At 35.3% G+C, this 27,133-nt stretch overlaps 1 protein-coding gene across 2 annotated transcripts in view; it reads right to left on the bottom strand.

Moving 5' to 3' along the window:
* The window catches only part of TRIM24 (tripartite motif containing 24), a 120,446-nt gene that overhangs the window by 30,535 nt on the left and 62,778 nt on the right, over window positions 1-27,133 (bottom strand). For both annotated transcript variants that reach the window (XM_025854788.2, XM_073899255.1), the window contains exons 3-7: window positions 22,565-22,712; window positions 15,340-15,472; window positions 9,669-9,785; window positions 6,699-6,813; window positions 3,874-4,020 (exon numbers count right to left, since the gene is read on the bottom strand). In XM_025854788.2, coding sequence (XP_025710573.1) covers window positions 3,874-4,020; window positions 6,699-6,813; window positions 9,669-9,785; window positions 15,340-15,472; window positions 22,565-22,712 — 660 coding nt within the window. The remainder of the gene's footprint in view (window positions 1-3,873; window positions 4,021-6,698; window positions 6,814-9,668; window positions 9,786-15,339; window positions 15,473-22,564; window positions 22,713-27,133) is intronic.

Below are 27,133 nucleotides of genomic sequence, written 5' to 3'. Positions count from 1 at the left end.
TGTTTTTTTTTTTTTTTTAAGATTTTATTTACTTATTTGAGAGAGAGAAAGAGCAGAAGCACGGGGAGTGGCAGGCAGAGGGAGAGGGAGAAGTAGGCTCCCTGCTGAGCAAGGAGCCTGAAGCGGGGCTCGATCCCAGGACCATGGGATCATGACCTGAGCCAAAGGCAGACATTTAACTGACTGAGCCACCCAGGCGCCCCAATGGTTCATAAAATATAGTTGTTAATCCTTTCAGATATATCTGAACTTAAATGTACTCAGGTTTCACACTGAAAACTTAGCTACTGTTCAAAAAGCAAAAGATGAAAAAACCTTTTTAAAATATAAAAGACATCAAAACAGCTTTCAAGATAGCACTGCTGTATATTATCTCCTTTCTATTTAAGTTAAAGAAGAAATTAAGTATCTGAATTTCCAATCCCGTAAAAATTAACATGCAGAGAGTTTCTGACAGAAGATGTTATATCTGCCATTTTTTCACCATCAATCTTTTGTTTCATTCCTATACATCAAGCAGTGATTAACATAAAATTCCTACCTTTAAGAAGTATAAAATCTAATGAGAGTCATAGAAACATACGCAAATATAATAGTAGATAAAAATCAGTAATAGTATGATAGACATATGCACAAAGGATTTGCAAACAGAGAGAAGAGAAATTCAATCCAGTCTTGGTCATGAAAGGCTGCCAAGAAGAAAGGAAGACAAACCTAAACTGAAGCTGGTAGTCTCTAAAAAGATGAACATTAGTTATTCAGGAGAAAGAAGAGGCATTCTAAGAAATCTACCAGTACCCAGGCAAGAGAGCATCATATACTGTGAGCCCCAAGGATTAGAAGCAAGGTGTTGGCAATGAGACATTCAGAAAAACATAAAGGTCTTCAAAGAGTCATTAGATTGGAGGAGAGGAAAAAGGAGAAAAGAGATTGTAGAATTCCTTTTTACTACTTATAACTTAAAGAGTTTCCCAACTGCTATTATTATAGAAATATTTACTGCTAGTAAAAAGAATGATAGTGCTTTACTCTCCTGGTCTTTCTTCTGTCAGTATTTCTTGTTCTCCTTCTAAATTATATAAGGATAAACTCAATGTTAACAGGTTGACGGAAGAATCCTGAGGAAATACTGTGAAAATGTTTCAAAATATATTTAAAACTGGACTTCTGAAAAGATTCCACTGTTGCATTGGGTTTTGTTTTTTATTGACCATAATTCCCACAGCAAAAAGATGAACTGAGAATTGCAAGCCAAGCTTGAAATTTCAGACCTGCAAGGCATTTCTTCTTTTTTTTTTAAGCACATAAAAGCCATCATTTAAAGGATAACCTGAGTAAACATGGCTATATGTACCAAGCATAAGAACTATGAAGAACAGAGCTGTAGAATACAGCAAATTTCAAATTTTTCGAGGGTGGAAACCCTTATAAGTGTTTACAAATAATCATGAGCCTCAGCTCTGTATGCATTATAGGCAAATTATTTTATCAACTACATTGGCTACTGGTAATGCCCTAAGGCCCACTTGGGTTCCATAGGCTTTTAAAAATTAGAAAAAAATGATTTAGTCAATTGGGTATTGGTTCCTTATAATTGATTCCTTATAATGTGCTGAACCCATTTTCTCCTACATGTAAAATAAAACAATCTCCCCCCCCGTCAAGAAATCATTGTGCAAATTAAGTAACCCCATCTTCTATTTTTATTGTTTTCTCTTATTATAATTGTAAACAAAATCATAGAATAAAATCAGAGAAATTTTTAAACAGAAGAGATTGACTATCTGACTGTATGAATGTCTTCTTACACATCTGTAATAACAATATTCAATATTCCTAATTTTTCATTCATAATTGAAAAAAGACAATTCTCTCATTTTCTACTTTTCTTCTTTTTCGGTTTCACTTTCAGAAAAATATTCAGGAAAACAGAGAAGATATGTACTATATAGAAACTGTTTTTCATACATCAATAAAGCAGTTTAAAAAAGAAGACTCAAGAAAGAGTGTATCATTGAATATTATGAAAGAAAAAAATTCTAAGAGTAAATACAATGCATGATTAGGAATAGTTTTAGAAAGAGTTAAAAATCAGTTTTTTAATAAGTCTTGAACTCAATGTTTGAACCTAGTTTATAGACGTTTATCCAGAAGTACATTTCCTTATTTCAAAATGGTTACAGAAAAATTCTGCCACCTGATTCCAGAAATGGAATAGGTGAACAGGAAGCTGATTTGGATGTCCTAATTTGATTTCAAAGGATAATTCTCTGTGGGATCCTTAATAAAATGAAGGTAAGGCGGGAATTTTTCAGAATGTTTATATGGTTCGACTTCTAGTGGCTAAATATCTTCAAGATCCTTGCTACTAAAGGCATAGTTGACAGACCCGTGGCATTAGCATCTCCCAGGAGCTTGTAAGAAATACAGACTCTGGCTCCACTCCACAACTATTAAACCAGAATCCTTGGGTGATTAGTAGTATGCAGTGACTGAATATCTTCAGTAGCAAGCTTATAGATTACTATCAAAATTGTTCATCTAATAACACAGCCACTCTTCTGTAGCAAATGGGGTTGAAATACACAGTACCATAGATGGATGCCAGAGTAAATAATGTACTGTCGACAAGAGAAACACAGCCTCTAAGCTCAGGTGTCCAAGATAGAATTCTGGTTATATACCTCTTAACTTTGTAACCTTAGGCATGTGACTTAACTCTGTGCCTTGGTTTCATCATCCATACAGTAAGGATGGATGGTGTACCTAGTCTTTTTTTTTTTTTTTAAGATTTATTTGCAGCCTTGACCTCGCGACCCTGAGACCACAACCTAAGCCGAAACCAAGAGTCAGAAGCTTAACTGAATGCGCCACCCAGGTGCCCCTAGCTATAAAAAATGACCCAGCAATTGCACTACTAGGTAGTGCAAAGGATACAAAAACGCTGACTCAAAGGGGCACATGTTTATAGCAGCATTATCAACAATAGCCAAATTACGGAAAGAGCCCAAATGTCCATTGACTGATGAATGGATAAAGATGTGGTGCATATATTACACAATGGAATATTACCCAGACATCAAAAAGAATGCAATCTTGCCATTTGCAATGACATGGATGGAGCTAGAGAGTATAATGCTAAGTGAAACAAGTCAGAGAAAGACAATACCATATGATTTCACTCATGTAGAATTTAAGAATTTAAGAAACAAAACAGATGAACATAGGGGAAGGGGGAGGCAACCCTTAAGAGATTCTTAATTATAGAGAACAAACTGAGGGTGGATGGGAGGGAGGTGGGCAGGGGACAGGCTAAATGGGTGATGGGGATTAAGGAGGGCACTTGTTCTGATGAGCACTGGGTGTTGTATATAAGTGAGGAATCACTAAATTCTACTCCTGAAACCAGTATTACGCTGTATGTTAACTAACTAGAATTTAAGTAAAAACTTCAAACAAACAATACCCCCCACCCCTCAAAATGATGCATAAGTTTAAGTGAAATAGTACGTGGAAAATGTTTAGAATTAGTGTCTGGCACACTATAGGTGATCAGGAAATATTTACTGTTATCATTATTTTTAGTATTAAGTTCAACAGCCACTCAGAGAAAACCTAGAAAAGAATAAAACAGGAATGACAATGGTAGATTAAAATTGAAGTTATACCTAAACCATGGCAGTTAAATATATTTTTAAAAACCAAAATATTTTGACCAATTAAAATTAGAAATAGGTAAAAAATTAGAAATAGGTAAAGGGCAATGCAGTACAAACAGACTAATGAACATTTCTGAATTTCAAGTATTCCAATACCTCCACTGTCTCTCTGTGGTTTGATGGTATGTTAAATGCATTACTCAGTCTATCTTACCAGTCGCTTGCTATAAAGTAACGCTGTACTGCTGCCACTGGAAACTGCCCATTTAGAAAAATGCATGACATGTTCCAATTGTTTAGAAAGTCCAGCCACTTCCTGTTGTTGTTGCATAAGTTTCATGCGATGGTCCTTTGCAAGGCTCTGAAAAGAAGAAAACGTCAACATTTGTCTTGCATATAACATACTATAATGGTCATTTTCAGATTATCAAATTAGAATAACTGCCACCTCTGAGAACCCAAATAACAGAAACTTAAAATATGCTTAGTGTTTTTCTCCCTTAGTATAAAGGATCACTCTCACTGCCACAAAAAACTGTGTCCCAACACTGCAGGGCTCCTGCTGCTGCCACCACTATCACCACTGCCGTCCCTGCCTCTGCATCCCCACTCCCACCCCAGGCCCTTGGTCTAGTTTGACAGGTTCTGGGAATTTAGGTCTCTGTTCATGCAACTTCCAATATCCAAAAAGGGACAAAAGCCATGGATTAACTATGATAGAGCAAATGCCTATTAAATTCAATACTCACAAATAAAATAGAGGTATCATCCAGCAATCTTAATAAAATTACCAGATCACACAATTTGTGCAATCACAGGATTTCACTTTTCAGGCATTCCAGTCTTGAATGCAACCACTTTGTGCCCAGTCATGCCATATGGTAGACAACACTTATATTCTGTATGTGGTTAGAAAGGGATATGATTTTTGTCTATTGAGAATTACCTTGGGAGCCAACTGATGACTAGAGGAGCCAATGCATTCTCAGAAAAACTACACAAAAGCAGAATACAGAATATCTCTAAGCGAAGTACACAAGCAAGAACACAGATTAATCAAAAGTAGAGAGCATTGGGGGTGCCTGGGTGGCTCAGTCAGTTAAGCATCAGACTCTTGGTTTCAGCTGAGGTCATGATCTCAGGGTCCTGGGTTACAGCCCTGCATCAGACTCTGTGCTCAGCGGGGAGTCTGCCTAGGATTTTCTCTCTCCCATTGCCCCTCCCCCTGTTTGCATGTGTACGTTCTTTCTAAAATAAATAAATATATCTTAAAGAGAGAGAGAGAGAGAGCACTGAACTTGGGTTATTTTAAAGTTCTCTATCCAAAAGTCTTTGTCTGCAAGGAAAGGAGAAGAGATTAGGGTTGTCTTCTGATCCTGAAGTTTAACAGTAAAATTGCTACAACTCTAATATGGATTTACATTCTCATTTAAAAAAAAGGAACCTAGATCCTGACCCTTGTCAGTTTCAAATTTGGAAAATACACAGGTGAAGTGAATTAAGGGAAAAACTGCAATGACGGTCAATGGCTTTGTCATGTCTAATTTAAGTTTAGAGATTACTTATTTTTTATAGAGGTCAGAAATATCCTAAATGTTTCTTTGGAGACATACCAGAAAGAATATAAGTTCTGTTGACTTTGGGAGAGACTGCATATTGACAACAAGAAGCCCTAGTTATTTGGGTCTTCTATGGCAACAACTATTTGCGCCGGTTTCTGGATTCTTAGATAAAAGTGGCTACATTTATTTTAGGAGGATTTTGTGAACCAGGAGAATGGATATGAGGACCAGAGTAAAACTGTATAGAACTGTAAGTCAATAAAGTTGATTACAAATAATACTGATGACTAGGTTCATTCCTAGAGATCTGGGATCTGGTCATCTTTTGTTATCTTCAAGTGATTCTGATTTACAGAGAAGTCTGGAAAGAGCCACAGAAATGAGTGCACTGCTAATCTCTGAGAAAGCAAATCTAAGTGATGTGTGATTTTAAGCAGAGCTTGGAAAACTTTTTAAATTGTTTAAATACTTCTATTTAAAAAAAAAAAAAATCAAAGAACCTTGAAAAAATAGTTCCCATAAATGAGGTTGCCTGGACAGAACACTTCTTCACTAAATAAGTATCTGTTTCCAAAAGAACAGAGAATTATTTTAGTCTTTGTTTCTTGTATGTCTGATAAACCATGGGAATGACCATGCTTTCCCAGGAGGGATAGGACTCTCTGACAAAGACCTTATAATTTTGTCAACTACAAAATAAAGAGTTTGAACTAAATTATTTCTAGAGTGTTTTTTTCTTTTTTTTTTTTGCATCTTTAAACATCAGAATTCTTATTCTCTTCTCATTGTAAATTGCTGCTTTACTGTGACTTCTTTCTGCACCAATGTACTAAAAGAATACTAAAATACCATGCAATTAATATTATTTTAATATACCATGGAGAAGTTGTAACCTCAAACACTGACTTTGGATCCTGACCTTCATGAGTGTAATAAAGCCCCTGAAGACCATAATATCTTTCTTACCATGGTGAGAAACAACTATCTTAAGTGCCTTAAACAACCCTCGCTACATACTGCTTTCACAGTTAAGACTATAAAATGTTGAAAGCAGAAGGCATATCCTTTTACCTAATTTCTCATAAGGTTAATTAAATGTGTATGTTTGAAAATGAAATACTAATATTATCATTCTAAAAATTTTTTGTTATCATTCTAAAAATTTTTGCTCAATTGCATTGCTTCGGGGACCCAAAGCTGTTACTTCAATGAATCTAAAATGATTAATCTCTTCAACGTTTACAGAGCTCCTTCTTCAAGCAAGGCATTGTGCTTTGGGCTACCAAGTACACACTAAGCCATAAACTGCCAGCTACAATGTAGAACCGGGCAAAAGAAAACTTGGGAATGGAAAAGTATTTTTGAGTCATAAATGGAAACAATTATATGAAAAAGGCTGGGATTCCAAATTCACAAATACATGAAAAAATACTATATTAAATTGCTACAACATACTGTCCCATTAACAGTAACTTACCTCAAGCTGATGCAGTAGAGCTTTTCCTTTTTTATTTATTTCTACCATCAATGTAAATATAGCAACTTTAATATCCTGTTCCACCTGCTTTTGATTTTGATTTACTTCAATTATCCTGAAAATTAAAGAGGGGGAAAAAATCTAAAATCTAAGGCAGAATATTGTTTTCTAATATTTAAAATTGATTTTCTAATGTAACTTAGGCCAAGTTTTGTTTTAAACTCTTAAAAGCTCAGCTGTTTCTAAGGGTCCTTCAGTTTGAATCAACTTTCTTGAAGATGACATAGCAGAAATGTAATTCTTCTGAAAGACACAGTCACTTAATTCAATCTTAAAATCAAAATGTATAAAATTGCAAGAGAATGAACACATTTTAAGAAAATATGATTTGGAAAGATCATGATGAAAATCACCCAAGAAAATCAACACTTGGCCTAAAAGGGTGGACAAAAAAAAAATGATTTATAAACAAGAAAACCATGACTCTGAAAGTGTTTGATTGCATCCACTGTAACTAAGAAGTAGGAAAGTATAAATGTGTCACACTTAGTCATCTGAACTGGTACAGCATTCATTACACCTGCACAGAGGCAAAGAGAACAATAGTAGTTTGCTACTTTTAATAACACATTTGTCTTGAAATAAGCAGCTAAATACTACTATGTTTCATCAACTACGATGTACAGTTTCTCCTTTGATTAGGGAAAATGGAATGCTGTTTTCATGGAGTTTGAGATAGACAGAAAGAAGATACACAGCATCACACCAGACTATCTTATAGAAACAGAAGAGAATAATGGGACATCCACTAAACATTTTGATATAAATAAAAAGTTTCATTTCTCCAGTCTGTTTCTCCAAAAGTTACCCACTGAAACTTAAAACCAATAGGGCATGGATTTTATTCTCTGTTGTAAATTCTTTAAGGTATTTAACTGGCACCAATATTGGCTATAAGATCAAGAAACCCAGACAGATCTGGGAAGCAAACCCCCTGAAACAAAACAAAACAAACCCCCCAAAACTAATTTAAATCCTCATGATGGTTAAACATGATGAAAAAAGGACAAGCAATGCTATGTTTGCACATGCATAAAAATGAATATCAAAGTAAGCCAGCCCAGTAAATGTAATCCTTTTATAATCAGGTAGTCTATACAGATATGAGCAATTAGCATTTAATCCAAGGATTCTTTAAGTCTTACCACAATTCAAAAACCAAAATCCTTCCATTTAATAATGTATGACTTTGTAAAAACAGCATAAACCACTAACAGAAAGGTAAAAAAACAAATTTTGAGAATTCACACTACCTGATTTGAAGACTTACTATAAAAACCTACAGTCATGAAGAAAGTAGGGGTACTGGCAAAAAAGAAAAACACAAGAGAACAGAAAGAACAGAGTTCAGAAGTAACCTTATACATATGCTGTCAACTGATTTCCTACAAAGGAACCAAGGCAATTCAATAGCAACAATACAGTCTTTTAAACAAAGGGTATAGGAACAAATGGACATCTGTGTTACAAAAAAGTGAACTTTGGCTTATAGCTCACACATATACATGAGAGAATAAGATAAAAGTCAAGAATACATTTTGTCAAGGGTGGATCTTTTACACAAAATTAGTTATTTTACAATTGCTACCATTTGTCATTTATATGGTAGAAGCACCTAGAACTATCTCTCTCCATCATTCCGTAAATATCCTTTACAAATTTTCAACTACTCAGATAAAAAACTTTTAAACCCACCACTTACTCTATTTAGCAAAAATAGTATTGTGATTAGAATATGGTAAATGAAACAGTATTTGGTTAATACAGTTGTTATGTGAAAGAGAAAGGTAAAATGAGAGCTGATAAGGAAGAACAATAAAAACAAAAGACAATAGAACTGTATTATCACAATGAATAAAAATGGGTATAATAATAATAATAATACTGAAGCATCAAGACGAGGGTAAATTATGCTTAAGAATATCTTTAAAAGAATTCAGTTAAACCAGGGAATTACTTGGAAAAAGTTCTCACCGTAGCCATGCTCCAAAATGACAAGTATAACAGATTATGATGATTGGTCTTAAGGAAGATGAACCACAAAAGACTTTTTCTCTATGAGTGACTCAAATCCCCTGTGAGGACTCTCTTATTCAGGCTCTTTCTAAAAAGCATTTCTTGATTTATTTAGGTAGTGATAGGTTTCTTTTGTATGCAAAACAACAAAAGAAGGGAGATATGAGATTTCATAGGTTTTGTAAAGGTTGTAAATATGTCAGTGTGGGTTCCAAATGGGATAAAAAAATGGGGAAGATAGACAAACTCCCTCTTCCATGTGGAGGTTAGTGGTTTATTCCCCTAATCACCGAATTGTGAGATATGAGCCTTTGTACAGTTGAAGAGGAGGACTCCTATGGAAAACAAAAAGTGTAACAGGTAACATGTAGAAACTATGTTAAGTATTATATCTGATAAGGAATGTGTGTGAAACTGTTTAATGGTGTCCTAAGATCTCCACTTTATTGCAGTTAAAAGATGACAGCACAGACAAGGTATTTCAAAGTTCGCCAACGCTTAAAAAAGCAATTATATATATATAATCAAGTATTAAAGTATTTTACCATACTGGTAAAAACAATTGATTTTGTTTTTAAATCCTGGGATTTCTTTAACATTTGAAACACCAGATAATTATAAATTATCAATACCTACCAGATAAATGAGCCATTACTCAATGTAGTTTATTACCATAACAGTTTTGAAATTTCATGGCTGAAAAGAATGCTTTCCAGTCCAGTTTCCAGAAACCCAGTTTTTGGAGAAGTCTTATGAACTACATTATTAGAGCCATCTAACAGCTTACTTGGACCTATTTCACTATGAGCTAAGTAAAATGTCTGTTCTAAAAGTAAATATACTTAATACATTATATAAAGATGATTTTTTATAACACCACAAATGTAACTTTACCTGTTTTGGATCTGATTTCCTGTGAATTTTATGTATTTTGTTTTTTCCATCAGTTTGGTGATTAGTGTATCTATGATCACTTTCTGATTCTGAAAAGCTTCTTCTATAAACTGGTATCTGGAAAGATAAGTAAACAAGCCAATTATTTCAAGCTAATATATCTAAAATGAGGAAAAGCCCCCAGATAGAAACAATTTAAGATAACAAGATTATAAAAGATGTAAATAATCTTTAAAAAAAATTTTAATATATTTCTAGAAGGCAGGTTTTTCATGCTCTCAAAATTATCCCTAAGAATGAGGGAGTCTTTTTTTTTTTTTTTTTTTTTTAGAAAGGGGGAGTCTTTACAGATATTATTCATGGATACTCTAAATTATTTTGGAAATTTGGGGAAGATACACATTTATCAATTATAATTTTAGAGGCTTAGAGAGCTTACTTGGCTGACCTGGCAAAAAGTAGTCACAGATATTTAAGTAGATTTACTTACTATTTTGCAATTTCATAATTATGAGAGTTTAATGCTGTAAACACACACTTTAAAGATCACTTTTAAACATTAGGTGGTTGTGCCACAGAGGTCACAAATATATGCCTTTGGGAAAAATGGAAAGAGTACGAAAAACTCTTGATGTTATGCCTTGCATGCAATAAAGCTTCAAACAACATAACACAGCACTTTAAAAAATTTAACTTGGAAGTCAACATGATAACCTCTGACAAACTATGTAGATAAGTCAAGAGTAGCTCCGGGGGAATAGTAATGTAGAAGATAACTAGTTTTATTAATTTTCCATAAAATGCATAAAATACAGTATTTTACATAATATGATTTAAAAGTGCAAGTGCATTTAAATCAGTAAGTATTATAAATAGGGTTGCCAGCATTAGAAAAAAAGGGGAAAACAGTTAATAATTCTGTTGGATTTCCTTCGTACATAATGCACTCTTTGGGACCCTGATATAGTGTAACATTAAATGAAATGCTTAAAATAGTCATTGTTGTCTTGTTCCTAAACTCAATCTAAAAACTTTCAATATTCCAGTTATGATGTTATCTAGTCCTTTTTATAGACAATCTTTATCAGGTTTAGGAAATTTCCTTTATCCCTCATTTGCTAAGATCTTCTATCTGGTGCATACATATTTTTTTTTTTTACAGAATGTTTCTTCTGTCTCTATTGAAATCATAATGTATTTTTCCTTTATTCTTTTAATATGAATTACATGAATGAATTTTCAAATGTTAAATGAACTCTGTATACCTAAAACGAAGCCAACTTGGTTGCAATTATATTGTCCAAAAATCACAATACTACTGGATTTGGTTTCCTACTTTATTTCTTAGAATTTTCACATTCATTTCATGGGTGAGACTAGTCTGTCATTTTCTATTTTTATTCCCCAAAAAACAAGTTGGAGAGAATTCATTCTTTTATCATTCTCTGGACAAGGCTGTATGTATTTAAAGGTGTTCTTTTTACTGCACCTATGTTGTTGATTCATCAATTAAGTCATTTGGGTCTGAAATTATGGATTTACATTAAAGGACTATTCTGATTTTCTAGCTTATCTTGTGTTAATTTGGTTAAGTTTTATTTTCTAAGAATTACCCTTTTTCAAGTAAAAATTTTCAAATCTATTGACAGATAACCTTTTCATAATTTTAAATGCCTTTAGAGATGTGTTCATGCCCCTTTTTGCTCCTGGCATCAGTCAGGTGGGCCTCCTCTCAGTCACTCGTAAAGGAATTTGTCAATTTACTAGTCTTTTGAATGATTGATTTTTGACTTTACTTCATTAATGTCTGTCCTTATCCTTATTATGTCCTTTTCCCCCATTTACTTTAGGTTTAATATACTCATTTTTCTAATTTGAGATAACTGTTTAGTGTACTTACTTTTTATCCTTACTACCTACTATATACATTTCATGATATCTATTTTCCTCTCATCATGGCCTTAACAATATACTTAGGATATTATTTCCACTATCATTCAGATAAAAATATTTTCTGATATTCATTGGGATTTCTTCTTTGATGCTTTATTTACATTTATTTCTAACTGCTTATTTTGAAATAATTTCCAAGTTAAATCTGCAATGGTACAGAGATCTATACCTTTACACAGCTTAGTTTTTCAAAAATTGACTCATCACAGTTCTTTAACACCTTAATAATGAGTACGCATTTCCTAAACACAGAGTATTGTTATGCAACTGCAGTATAATAATTAAATGTAAGAAAATGGACACCAAGATAATACTCTCACCTACTCTACACATCATATTCTAGTTACATCATTTGTTTCAGTCATGTCTTCTAAATCACTTTTCCCCTTCTAGTCCAGGCTGCAGTATGGGATCATGCATTGCTGCATTTAGCTTTTGGATGGATTTCATTTCTTCATTTTCAAATTTTTGGAGAATTTTCTCATCTATTATTATCTTCTAGATTTAATTGCATTGAGTTTATGTAAGACTTTATATGATTTTAACCCTCTGAAATTTAAGATTGCCAATTAAATTTTTTCTTTTGATGTTTGAAAAGAATGTCTATCATTAGGTGCAGTGTTCCTTAATGCCCACACAGTCTTTGCTAATTAGGTTATTTGAATCTTACTGAAATATCCTGATTTTTAATCTGCTTGTTTTGTCAATTATTGAAAAAAGTATGTTAAAATTTCCCACTCCATGGATTTGTCTATTTGTTCTAAGTTCTGTCATTTTTTGTTACATATTTTAAGCCTATGGGCATACATATATTTAGAACTGTTATATCTTTTAAATGGAGAGCCGTCTATTGTATAAAGTGTCCTTTGTCTTGAACAAGTCACTTTGATATAACAGCTTGCCTTTGGTTAGTGTTTATGTAGTGCATCTTTTCCTAATATTCTTTCCATATACTTAGGTTTTAGTTGTTCTTCTTATAAAAACAGCAAATAGCAGATTTTCTATTCTCTTTCTTATCCAGGATGAAATCTTTTAATTCAGAACATTTTATCCATTTACACTTATTATAATTACAAATATACTTATAGATTTACCAACTTACCAAGTCCTTATTAAATCCCATCTGTTGTCTTTTTTGGCCTATGTTCAGACTGATTAATTATTCCACTTCCCCTCTGTTAACTCTGATAATCATAGACATTTTTACTATTCTTTTAGTGACTACTCTAGACATTACAAAATACAGCTCTGGACTTACCATCTAATATTAATTTGTACTTTTTTTACTCTTTTGAGTCTTAGAACACGAAGTCCATATCCTCCTGTCTGTTGTGTAATACACAAAACACACACACGACACATGCCAATAAAACATTTTTGTTACCTATGTCAACATTTATCCAGATTTACTCACCCTTAACCTTTTCAATTGCTCTTCATTCCACCATGCATTAACAACCATTTCTCTTTTGCCTAAGGTATACTTTAGTGAGGTTTTATTGGGGATTTATTATCCTAGTTTATTTTGCCTGAAAATGTCTTTCATTAATCTTCATTTTAAAAAATGTTCACGGAGTATAAAATTTTAGTTTTGTAATTATTTTCTTTTTGTACCTTAAAAATATTTTTTATCCTGCTGGGGATCTATGGGGCTTCCTAAATATGGGCTAGACATCTTTCTTCAGTATTACCACATTCTAAGCCATTATATTCTGTCCTTATATGTTGCTTTCTTCCCATTCCCTCCCCCTTCTCTCTTCTTGGGCCCCAGTTACACCCTGTATTACTACTACTTCTACTTTCATCCTTCTATTTACCATGCTTCATTCTGGGTATTTTCTTACTTTTCTTCTAGTTCATTAATTCTCATTTCCTGCTATGTCAAATCTGTTATAGCCACTAATGAGTTATTTTCAGTTATGGCAATTTTCAGTTCTGGATTTTCCATCTCATTCTTTTTTAGTTTTCAGTTCTCTAACCAAATTTTCCATTTTGTCTCTTATCTTCAGTATAGAAAGATGTAGCCCTAAGGGTCTTTTTATATTATTTGTTGTATCTGCTAGATTTTGTTCACATTGTTTAATCTCCTAGAATACTCGATTACTTCTAATTATGTATTGGACAATTTTGCAAAATTCATTACTGAATAAATCTAAGGCAGAAGATGATGTTTTCTCTCTTCAGGAAGGATTTACATTTGATTCTACCAGGGCACAAGCAGTATGATATCAATTTACTGTCTTTGGGTACTGAAAAAATTTGATGCTGAGGCTTCAGTCTGTCAGGAACTATTTAGTATAGTAGCTAGTTCATCTTTACAGTAATAGTGTAGACTTTCAGGATTCCAAATCAAGGCAAGGAGAAGCCTTCCACCCCTGTAACCCCTGAACTCCAATTCCCATCTTCCCAGCCCTGTGGCCTATCAGAAGTGTTCCCCAATCTCCTGGTCAATGCCTCAAAGGGGAAAAAAGCTCTTATCATTCTCTGTTCCCACTCCAACCTGATCTAGTAATTTTTTACTAATAAGCTCTAAAATGTTTTTATCAATGACTTCTATATTTTGTCCAGGTTTTCTAGTTATCCTCACTGGTATGGTTTGGTCTAAATTGCCTAGTCTGCCATTATTGGAACCCTAGACCAATTTTTCTTTCTTTTTTTTTTTTTTAGTTTTTATTTAAATTCCAGTTAGTTAACATACAGTAAATAATATTAGCTTCAGGTGTACAATTTAGTGATTCAACACTTCCATACAACATCCAGTGCTCATCACAAAAAGTGCACACCTTAATCCCCATCACCTATTTAATCCATCCCCCCACCCACCTCTCCTCTGATAACCATCAGTTTGTGAGAGCCTAGACCATTTTAAGCAATTTTATTTGTATCAATCAGAATCTTACTATTTATTTTTTTAAAGATTTTATTTATTTATTTGACAAAGACACAGCAAGAGAGGGAACATAAGCAGGGGGAGTGGGAGAGGGAGAAGCAGTTTTCCTGCCGAGCAGGGAGCCCTATGCGGGGGATCGATCCCAGGACCCTGAGGTCATGACCTGAGCTGAAGATAGACGCTTAATGACTGAGCCACCCAGATGCCCCCAGAATCTTATTATCTTAAATAAATCAGTGATTGCTGACTCAAATGCCTATGGGAGGTCAGATTTAAAAATAAGCTTTGGTAGGAATTATAATGAATTGGGAAAGGCATGCCTCATTCTACAGAATGGGAATTCCACTCAAATGCTGACATGCAAGTGTACGGGGCCCAAAGCCATAATAGGTTCCATTTTCTCAAAAACCCAAAGATCTAAATTTTTTTTCTTATTGTAAAATCTCCTCATTTTACAAACAACAATTTGGCAACAAATTACATTTATTTTCAAATAGTGTGTAGGCCAGTGGTTCTCAACTCAGGGTGATTTTGTTCTGTAGGGCACTTGGCAACATCTGGAGACATTTTTGTTTGTCACAACTGGGAGGATGTTACTGGAATCTAGTGAATACAGGTCAAAGATGCAGCTAAACACCATACAATGAACCAGAAATGCCCCCACAACAACTATTAATAGTACCTAAGTTGAAAAATCCTGGAACAAGCCAACATACTGCTGGCCAAACAAAACTTTTTTGCTGACTGCCATTTGGCGGGGGTGCCAGTAGTCCTCTATTCCTCATAAAGCTTATTATAAATGTAAGTATATAATTAAAGATGCCCTACCTATGCTCTTTATGCTCTAATAACTGGCAGTCCCGGCATGTCAGTTTATCACATGTTTCACAGTAAAGCTTCAGCTGCTCCTTCTTATGAAAAGGACAAAACACTGGTCGCTGACTGGTCACACCAACTGCCTCTGTAGAAACAATGGGAGGCAAAAAGAAGAAAATTAATGTAATTGAATACTACATAATTATTCATTATTAATTTCAATTTGAATCTATTGAGATATAAAATAGCTATAAACAGTTTCTGACACTATCACTACTACTAGGCTTTATATATATTAAAATAGCATTGTATGGTGACAGATGGTAGCTATGCTTGTGGTAAGCACAGCATAATATATAGACTTGTCAAATCACTATGTTGTACATTTGAAACTTATGTAACATTGTGTGTCAACTGTATTTCAATTAAAAAAAAAGAAATAAAATATTAAGTATTCTCAGCATTTTAGAAGGAAAAGATAAATAAGCTTTTCTTCCCAGAAATTCAAATTAACTCAGGAGAAAAAGAAAGTATGTAGTTAAAAATATGCTTTATGGAATTAAAAAGTCTTAAGAAAATAGCCCAGGAAAGTGAGTGTGAATCAACTGGATGTTTTCTACTCCAAATATGGAAGGAGATAGTTTTAAATGGAATTCAGAAAATCTAATAAAAATGTATAAACAGTGTGATGGAAAAGTTATTTTCCCACTTCTGTAAAAATCCTTACAGAGGGTACCCATTAACACAGAAATAATCATAAAGTTTTCACTATATACTATAGTCCTCCATGTAACTTCTTTTTAATTTTCTTTCTTTTTAAGAGAGAGCACACAAGTGGGGGTGGGGGCAGAGGGAGAGGGAGAGAGAGAATCTCAAGCAGACTCCACGCCCAGCATGGAGCAGGACAGGGGTCTGGATCTCACAACCCTGAGACCACAACCTGAGCTGAAATCAAGAGTCCATGCTTAACTTAACTTAAGCCACCCAGGCGCCCCAACCATTTAACTTTTTTTTAAAATTTTCATTATTTTAATTATTAACACATAATGTATTATTTGTTTCAGGGGTACAGGTCTGTGATTCATCAGTCTTACAAATACACAGCACTCACCACAACACATAATCTCCCCAATGTCCATCACCCGGCCACCTCCCCCACCCCCCCATCCACTCCAGCAACCCTCAGTTTGTTTCCTGAGATTAAGAGTCTCTTATGGGGGTGCCTGGGTGGCTCAGTCATTAAGCATCTGCTTTCGGGTCAGGTCATGATCCTGGGGTCCTGGGATTGAGCTCCACATCGGGCTCCCTGCTCAGCGGGAAGCCTGCTTCTCCCTCTCCCACTCCCCCTGCTTGTGTTCCCTCTCTCACTGAGTCTCTCACTGTCAAATAAATAAAATTCTTAAAAAAAAAAAAAAAAGAAAGAAAGAAAGAAAAAAGAGTCTCTTATGGTTTGTCTCCGTCTCTGGTTTCTTCTTGTTTCATTTTTTCTTCTCTTCCCGTGATCCTCTGCCTTGTTTCTCAAATTCCACATATCAGTGAGATCATATGATAATTGTCTTTCTGATTGACTTACTTCGCCTAGCATAATACCCTCTAATTCCATCCACGTTATTGCAAATGGTAAGATTTCAAATTTTTGATGGCTGCATAATATTCCATTGTATATCTATACCACATCTTCTTTATCCATTCATCTGTTGATGGACATCTGGGCTTTTTCCATAGTTTGGTTATTGTGGACATTGCTGCTATAAATATTGGGGTCCAGCCATATAACTTCTTAATGGTTACCCAGAGTGACAATAAAACTGAGCAATGCTTATGTTATAATGTTAAATAAAAAAAACAGCATACAAATAAATATAATTATTGATTAAACAGTAAACATCAGTTATGTCACTAATAATCAAAGGTAAAATCCAAACATTTCAGAAATAATTCCACTTCCAGCAATAACCACCATTAATAACCTGTTATGTGTTCATCTGGTTGTTTTTCTATGTATATAACTACATACATTAGTAGGTACTTTCTTTTATAAAATTAAAAACAATGGCATTACACACACTGTCTATAAGATTTCTTTACTTAAGAACTCTTAGATACCTTTCTTATTTTATTTTGTTTTAGTTTGAGAGAGAGAAAGAGAGTGCGCACACGCTCATGTGCGCGCTCACACACTGGAGCAGGGGGAGGGGCAGAGGGAATGAGAGAATCTCAAGCCCACTCCACGCTGAGTGTGGAGCCAGACATAGGGCTCACAATCCTCATATCATGACCTGAGACCCAAAATCAAGAGGTGGATGCTTCACCATCTGAGCCACCCAGGTGCTCCTCTTAGATACCTTTCTGGGTTAGTAAATATATCAATTTATTTATTAACTGTATAGTATTTCATCAAATGAATATAACCCCTGCAGTAGACATTTGAGTGTTTCTCATTTTTCAAGATTGTATGATAATGCTGAAATAAACATATGAAATGTATAAGTCATTGAATGTTTCCACAGATAAATTCCTAGTAGCAGAATTGTTGGGTCAAAGGGTGACTTATACAAATATAAGTACATGATCCTCCAAAAAAAAAAATTGTACCAATTTGTACTCTTACCAGTGTAGAGTGGCTATTACCTACATTACCAACAGCATTGTCAGTATTTTTAATCTTTGCCAATCTTATAAAAAAAAAAGATTTCACTACCTTTGGACAGATTTCTTTAATAACTGAGATAGAACAACTTTTCACATTCATCAACCATTTGTAGTTCTCTTAAGAACTGTCTGTTTATAACCTCTGCCATTTTTCCATCCAATTTTCTTTCTTACCAATTTGTAGACACATTTGCTAATATTGCTTGCCAAAGATTTTAGAAATATTTTCTCCAGTCTGACTTGGTTTATGGTATTTTTCCAAGTAGGTCCTTAACACATTTTATAGAAAAATTAATCTGTTTTTATTTTTTGTGGCTTTAGTTTTAGAGAACCTCTTCTAGAAAGGCTTTTTCCTAATTATAAAAATGTTTACTTTTTGTTATAAGGGAAATTTTATGGTTTCTCTTTTAAATATAAATTTCGTATTTATCTGACATTTCATATACAGTTGACCCTTGAACACCATGGGTTTTAAGTGCACGGGTCCACTTACACATGATTTTTCTTGATAAATACAGTACAGTTACTGTAAACGTATTTTTTCTTCCTTGTGGCTTTCTTAACATTTTTTTTCTCTAGCTTACTTTGTAAGAACATAGTATACAATACACACACACACACACACTCCCACACACACTTCTTACAAAATGTGTAAATGTGTTCTGGGGTACCTGAATGGCTCAGTTGGTTAAGCATCTGACTTCAAATCAGATCATGATCTCAGAGTCCTGGGATTAAGCCCTGAGTTGAGCTCCCTGCTCAGCGGAGAGTCCGCTTGTCCTTCTGCCCTCTGCCCTTCTCCCCCTGCCCTCTGCCCTTCTCCCCACTTATGCACACATGTGCGTGTATGCACTCGCACGCTCTCTCCCTCCCCCAAAAATATATATTTTTTAAAAAGTGTGTAATTGACTGTTACCAGTAAGGTTTCTGGTCAGTAGTAGGCTATCAGTAGTAGTTAATTTGTTAAGTACTGGCGAGTCAAAGGTTTACATGGATTTTCGACTGCGCAGGGGTCAGCACCCCTCAAGCCTCATGTTATTCAAGGGTCAGTTGTACCATCAATATTTACAAAATCTTAACATGTATGCTAGCATACAGAATGAGTTCACAGACTCACGTTTTCTGATCATAATAAAACTATGAAGTTGGGGCACCTGGGTGGCTCACTTGGTTGAGCGACTGCCTTCAGCTCAGGTCATGATCCTAGAGTTCCAGGATCGAGTCCCACATCGGGCTCCCTGCTCTGCAGGGGAGTCTGCTTCTCCCTCTGAACCTCCCCCCTCTCATGCTCTCTCTCGCTCTCATTCTCTCTCTCAAATAAATAAATAAAATCTTTAATAAAAAAAACTGTGAAGTTGAAACAGGAAACAAAAAAAGCCAAGTAATGGGAACATTTTCCTTTTTCCTTTTAATGAATTCTTGGGTTCATAATAAACACACTGTTAAGCAACTTGCTTTTTGCATTTAATATACATCATGGCCTTCTTTCCATATCATTATTTATAATCTACCGAACCAGAAAATAACAAATGCAAAAATCTGTAAACCTTCAACTGCATGGTAACCATAAATGCAGAATACTTAGATTTTTTTTTTTTTTCTAATTAAGTAGGTTCCAATGTGGGGCTTGAACTCATGATCCTGAGATCAAGAGCCGCATGCTCTACTCACTGAACTAGCCAGGTGCCCCCATATATGCAGAATATTTAAAAAACAGTAGAAATCTAAGTGGCAGATTATATCAAGCTTTAAACAGTCATTAATTCTACAAAAGATAAAAATAAATATCAAGTATTTATGTCAAAGAAGTTAGTAATAGAACTTTAAAATTAGGGTAAGCTGGAGAAATTAAAGATAAAAATAATGAACTAAAATATATGAAGGATAATTAGATAAATAAATTTCAGAGCTGTTTCTGTGGATAAAAACAAAAAGATAACCTACTATCTAGTCAGATCAAAAAGCAGACAAAAATGCATAAAACTCATATGGAAGAAGGAAAATAACTAGAGAAAATTAGCAATATAGTAAAAGACTATTAAAAGCACAACACATCAAGACCAAATGCAATTAATTCTAGCAATGCAACAATGGCTCAGTTTTAGTAATGTGAATATCTTCACAGCTTCCCTGTATCCTTCTCCTTGATGTGCATGTCACGTAGGCATCAGAGTAGATAGTAGATAGAGTGACCATACATCTTTAGTTGGCTTAGGACATTCTGGGTTTGGCCTGCTCTTCAACAATAACTATAGAGCTTCTGATTTAGGTAATTAGAACATCATATCACCCATTTGTAGACTTCTTTTACTTACTGAAGAATTTAGATCCTGACTTGGTCATCCTCCTAGTCTTCAGTGTCACCATCACTCTGGATGATTCAGAAATCCACATAGATTACCATATAAAAACAAGACTCTCAGACTTTCTATCTCCAGAGACCTATACTCCATTTTAGCTCCTCACATCATGGTCCCACCCTAGACTTTTGATTGTCCATAACTGTTCCATTTCTACAATCATAAATTCAAACATCCACTCTAATAACTTCTACTTTCTAACCTTCTAATTCTTAGTTAACTACTCTTACTGTGCTTCAAAGATCTCTAGGTTCCTAACAATTTCTTTCACTCTATCGACTGACACTATCAACTTCATTTCCTTTATACAGTTAAAAGAAAAAATCCTTCATTTAGTAAATGCCATGATTTGTACCTCTCATTCTACTGAACTTCTGCAACACCTATGCAGCTAAACCCTCAATTCTTCTCTATACCCACAAGCATACTGCTGAGGCCCAAAGGAGGAAGTTTTATTTTTTATTTATTTTTAAAAGATTTTGTTTATTTATTCATGAGAGACAGAGAGAGAGGCAGAGGCAGAGGGAGAAGAAGGCTCCCCTCGTAGCAGGGAGCCGGAAGTGGGACACGATCCCAGGGCCCCAGGATCACGACCTGAGTGGAAGGCAGATACTTAACCAACTAAGTGACCCAGGCGCTCCCCGATGGAGGAAGTTTTAAGGCCTGTACATCAAATGTAACCTGGATGCTACCAAACAATCTGTTTCTGAAGCTGGAGCTCTCTTTACCGGAGTTATTTCAAGTATCCCACACATTCCTGATCTTTTCATCTTATTTTCTCTGCTCTATTTTTCAATAGATGACTGAATCACAAAAAAAGAGAAGTCTTTCAGGCACTATCTATTCAATTTATCTGAATCTGTACCTGGCCTCTTCTCTTCTGTCTTTTCCTCATTAGTGTCCTCAGAAATTATATCTCCTTTTCCTGTGTCACCAGACTCTTAGGCTCATCTCTTATTCCTTCTCCTGAATCTTACTCTCCAGCTACATTCAACTGTCTCCCTCTCCAAGTCTGGGTGTGTACTTCAGTTTTCCCTACCCCTCTCCTTCCTGTGATGAACTTCTATTCCTCCTTCAAGCCCCAGATTTGGCCTCCAACCTAAATCCCCAAATCTGAGTTTGGCGCTTCTTTCATGTGTTCTTATAGAACTTAGGAAGCCAAACTATGATTGCTAATTTGTAGTCTTCATCATACTTATAACTTCTGTGGGGCAAAAGTATCTGTTTGATTCCTTTACATCTCCAATGCTTAGCAAAGTTCCTGGAATAGTGAATAGACATAAAAACACTGGTTGACTTGGATTAAAAGCAATAAAATAATTTTTAAACAAAAATATATTAATGAGCCATAAAAACAAATGAAGTTTGATAAATGCTACAACATGGATAAACCCTGAAAATAGTGATAAGTGAAATAAGCCAGATACCAAAGGACAAAGCTATAGGATTCCACTTGCAGAAATAAGCAAATTCGTAGAGACAGTAGATTAGAAGTTCACAGGGGCAGAGAAAAGAGGGGAATAAGCATTATTATTTATTGGGTATTGTTTCTTTCTGGGATGATGAAAAAACTCTGGAAAGAGTGGTGATGGCTACAAAACACTGTGAATGCCATTAATGGACCATACACTAATGAACTGAATGTAATGTAATAAAGTGTACCTTTAATGAACTGTACACTTAAAAATGGTTTAAATGGCAAGTTGTAAGTTACATATATTTTACTACAGTAAAAGAATACATTAGTAAACTTTACAGTATAAGCAATACAATAAAAACTGAGAAGCCGTAAATTACATAAAAAGCAGAGCTTCTTTAGTTATCTACCTATCAAATATAATGAACCAGGTTTATCACAACAATATCAGAGGGGAAAGAGTTATAAAACTTTTGTTAAGCCCAACTCTTGTCAGCAACCTTAGAAATAAGAGAACCAATGAGAGAAGATTAAAAAAGCAACTTTTTTTTTCACTTGCTATACGTTTACACCAAATTAAAGCATTTACGGGGGGGGTTGGGAGTATGAATATAAGACAGAAATATTCTATATCTATTCATATTTAACATTTTTAAGTCTTCAAATTTCAATTACAATACAGACCTCCTTATGTTAAAAAACAAGAGTGTATTTAATGCTTACAAGTATATCAAAACAAAGTTAGTACAGGAAGAGAGAAAAGAGTGGGAAGGATAGAGACAAAAAGAGATTAAAACCAATTTATTACCTGGAGATACTTCCTCCTTCTGTCTCACAGTGTGGTCTTTTGTGAACTTCACTCTTTGATGAGCTCTGATGCATGTCTTACAGAGCCACTCAACACATTCTACACAAAACCCATTAGCTTCTGCATTGTCCTCACAGCTTGTACACACCTAATAAGAGAAACATGTCACATCAAGTTTTAAGAAAAATGAAAAGGTAGTCAAACAACTAGTCCTGTAAAATTGATATACCAATCATACTTGCCTCTATCAGTTATCTTAACAGTGTTTGTAAATTTAAACTGACATGTTTTAAATTATAAACATATGAAATGGAAATATGGCCTTGTCCTTCATTCAATATATCAAATACTCTAGGCACTATGCTAAGTGCTGAGGATATAACAATGTGGAAAAGCAAACATGGTTCCCGCCCTTATGATACTGAGTATCATAGATGGGAGTGTGCATTCATATCCCCATTCCCCACTTCTTAGCTAGGTAGTTCTTGGGCAGGTTACTTAGAATGCTCATCTTTAAAGTGAGGTTAGTAACAGATTTTACTGAGTAGTGCTGAGATTAAATGTGAGTTACACAAACATTACTCAAAGAATCACACCAATATGGAATTACTAACTGAGAAGTGCCATAAAGGAAAAGTATGAGAAGGTATAAAAGCATATGATAGGGGAAACTGATCTCATTTTAGTGGGGTTGGAGTGTTGGAGAAAGCGAGTGATTACCCAGGCAAGGCTTTCTCTAAGGAGATCATATTAACGCTAAGATATGAAAGTTGAGTCATCAATTACTGATGAAAAGACTTCCAGGCAGAGAGAACGGCATGTACAAAAGCCTCTGGCAAGAAGAGTACAGCAGGTTCAAAGCACTGACAGAAAGTATGACTGAAGTGCAGAGATCAAGGGAAGACTGGCAAGAGAAGAAGCTAGGGGCAAGGCAGGCAGAGGGGCCAGATCAAGCATGATCACATGGCAACTTTGGTCCCTGTCTGAAGAAGTCTTCTAAAAGCTTTTAAGTAAGTGACATGGCCAGACTTGCAATTTTAAAAATCACTGCCACTGTAATATAGAGAACAGATTATAAAAGGGGCGAGTGCTTTCTGCAGAGACAAGTAAGAGGCTTTTTCAGTGGTTTAGGTGGAAGTGGGAATGAATGAGGAAGACTGATGGTAAAACTGGTTCAGAGGATGCACTGGATATGGGAGATGAAGGGACAGCTCCTTTGCTTCCAGCTTCTGTAACTGTGAAGAGGGTGGCACTCTTCTCTGAGAAAAGATATTAAAGTTACATGAAGCAGTCCTCATGTTATCTTTTGTGGCTGGGGGAAAAAAATAATTCCCCTCAGTTAGTGCTTTATGTTAGCCAAATTCCAAATACCTGGATAACATTTTCGTTAATTCAAACCTGCCTTTTCTCAACTCTTATCATCTTTCACCTTTCTAACATTATTGAATCCTACTTCCTAGAAATCATTTGGATTCCTTGATACCTCCAGATCCTCTTATCTCCCTCATTGCCCTCTGGATCCCACCCCCCCCTTCCTCCTCCAATTCTGTACATTTTTTGTTAGATCTGGGCACTGTCTCATCTATACTCCCTTAGCTTCAGCTATCCTGTCTTCAAGGATGTCACCTAAAACTTAATCTCCACACTACGTTATAAGAAAGAATGAGGGATCTATAGTATATGAAGTAAAAAAAGCAAAGTGGAAAAGCAAATCATGATACTGCTCTTCTAAGAAAGATGGGGATGGGTGAAATAACATTTGCTAATATTTTTCAAATAACATAAAATTACTTAAAATTATATATAAAATATTTTAAATGGAAGAATAAAGGAAATTAAATGGTTACCTATAGGGTAGAGAAGAAATAAGGTACATGGGTAGATTAAACAGCTATAGTTTGAGTTCTCTCAGTACACTGTGTTTTATAGATTTTACTTTATGAATGGTTTTATATGTAGTCCTACAAATTACAGAAATTAAATCCCTAAAAACCAAAAGCAAATGAAACAAATGAATCTGCCTATCAATGGGTGGCTTGACTGTTCAGAGAATTATTTCTTTCAAGTAACTTTAAAATATTACAGTGTATGTTAACTAACGAATTTAAATAAAAACTTGAAAAAAATTATGATTTGACTATCTCCAGGTGCATACATGCAGTAATTGCTGTCTTCCTTGCTTTCTATTTTGACAGAAACAGCTCTACAATTTCTACTTTCAGGCCCAACTCTGTTCTTCCCTACTCTTACTCTGAAAACCATATTTATGCTTTACGAGCTGGGTGCACATTTGAGTCTAACAGCTGGTGCTGGAAGGAGACCGCAATGCCAGAGGAAGAAGGTACTTCATCATCTGAGCTGTCTTTCTATTTGCTTGCCTGTTCTGTGAACATCATGCCAATCAATGCTACTTCACTCCAGCAGAGGCACTTCATTTCCACAGCGGCACTGAGCTCTAGTTTGCAGTTTTCCCAATCCTCACGGAACCAGCTTTGGAGATACTGACACCACAGGCCTACTCCTGCTCCTGAGGTCTGCGATCCCAAGGCCAAATGCTCAGACACCAACATGGGACAAGCAGCACTGCCTCTTCAGATGTCTGAACTGATGTTCCACAAGACCCTTTCTCTAATTTTGACTGATTCCAACCTTTTCTCTTTGTTCTCTGAGCTGCTTCTTTATACTTGCTATCTCTATGATACTTTAAATATTTCTTACTTATCCTTTCAGTAAACAAGTTTGTATCTCGTTAACAATTCTTAATTTTAAGAATTAAGATGGCTCCTGACTGAACCAAAACCGATACAATATACCCTATAATGTAGATATATTTGGAGAAAATAAATAATTATGTCAATGTAATTGAGAACCAAGATTTCCAATGTTAGATAAGTGAGATAAACATAAAATCAAAAAAATAAAACCTACAAATCTAAATTGGACTTTTAAATATCAATATATACTTGTGGTATGTTTGCTTTTTCCTTCCTAGGCAGTTGCTGCTTGTGTATTTTCAACAATTAGACACCCATTACCTCACATGGAAGCACATTTTATCTTTGGAGAGTGCACTATTGAGCCAAATGAAATCTATTTCTCTTCTTAAGGTCTTCCAGTTACAGGAATCTTAGATGTTATATCCTCCCTCGGTAACTTCTCATGAGCGTCAAATCAGGCTGTCAGTTTGCTTAGGGGTGGAATACATGCACATTTAGTAATCATAGACTTTATTCCCTCTGCCGAATTTGAATGTTCAGCAGATCCACGACTCTCCTGATAATTGAGCAGTCTTCTTGGTGCTGTTCAAATGACAGTCAAGGCAGGGAAGGGAAATGGGGAGCCTTCTGTGATCCTCAGCAGGGTCAAGGTAGAACCTCAAAGACTGGTTGCACTGGAGATGATCCTGGGTAGCCATGCACCCAGAGGGCATGGCTACAACCCTAATTTCTCACATACTCTGTAGGACACCAGGTCAAACTATTAATCTGTTCTGTGGAAATATAACAGCAACAAAAACATAACAGTTGGACATTTGGTATCATATAGAACAAATATCTATACACTGAATTTTTATGCTAGCAGCTGGTGGTTTTGGCACTAGGGGGATGCAGTTTCAGGTTTTTTTGGTGTAGAGAATAGCCACTTGCTGTCTGAGCTTCTGGGGTCATTTCTCACATTTTTGCTACAGAAATTTGTTCACTTGGTAAATACATTCTGACCACTAATAATAAAGTTGGTTGCTTTTCTGTTAAAAATTTGCACCCATTATTTTCTAAAATCCTAGGCTTCTTAAAAACACTAGTTTCCTTACGAAGGTTGACAGTTTTATTTTGTTATTTTTTTAAATTTTTTATTGTTATGTTAATCACCATACATTACATCATTAGCTTTTGACGTAGTGTTCCATGATTCATTGTTTGTGCATAACACCCAGTGCTCCACGCAGAACGTGCCCTCTTTAATACCCATCACCAGGCTAACCCATCCTCCCACCCCCCCCAAGAACGCTCAGTTTGTTTTTTTTTTATTTTTTTTTCTTTCATACATCATTAGTTTTTGATGTAGTGTTCCATGATTCATTGTTTGTGCATAACACTCAGTGCTCCACGCAGAATGTGCCCTCTTTAATACCCATCACCAGGCTAACCCATCCCCCCACACTCCTCCCCTCTAGAACCCTCAGTTTGTTTTTCAGAGTCCATCGTCTCTCATGGTTCGTCTCCCCCTCTGACTTACTCCCCTTCTTTCTTCCCCTCCTGCTATCTTCTTTTTCTTTTTTCTTAACATATGTTGCATTATTTGTTTCAGAAGTACAGATCTGTGATTCAACAGTCTTGCACAATTCACAGTGCTCACCATAGCACATACCCTCCCCAATGTCTATCACCCAGCCACCCCATCCCTCCCACACCCCCACCACTCCAGCAACACTCAGTTTGTTTCCTGAGATTAAGAATTCCTCATATCAGTGAGGTCATATGATACGTCTTTCTCTGATTGACTTATTTCACTCAGCACAACCCCCTCCAGTTCCATCCATGTTGTTGCAAATGGCAAGATCTCATTCCT

This window comes from Callorhinus ursinus, unplaced genomic scaffold (genome assembly GCF_003265705.2).
Source record: "Callorhinus ursinus isolate GAN/ISIS: 27379988/994484 unplaced genomic scaffold, GSC_fseal_2.0 scaffold12, whole genome shotgun sequence".
Lineage (NCBI taxonomy): Eukaryota > Metazoa > Chordata > Mammalia > Carnivora > Otariidae > Callorhinus > Callorhinus ursinus.
The sequence above is the reverse complement of the archived record's forward strand: the minus strand, read 5'-3'. Positions and strand labels throughout refer to the sequence as shown.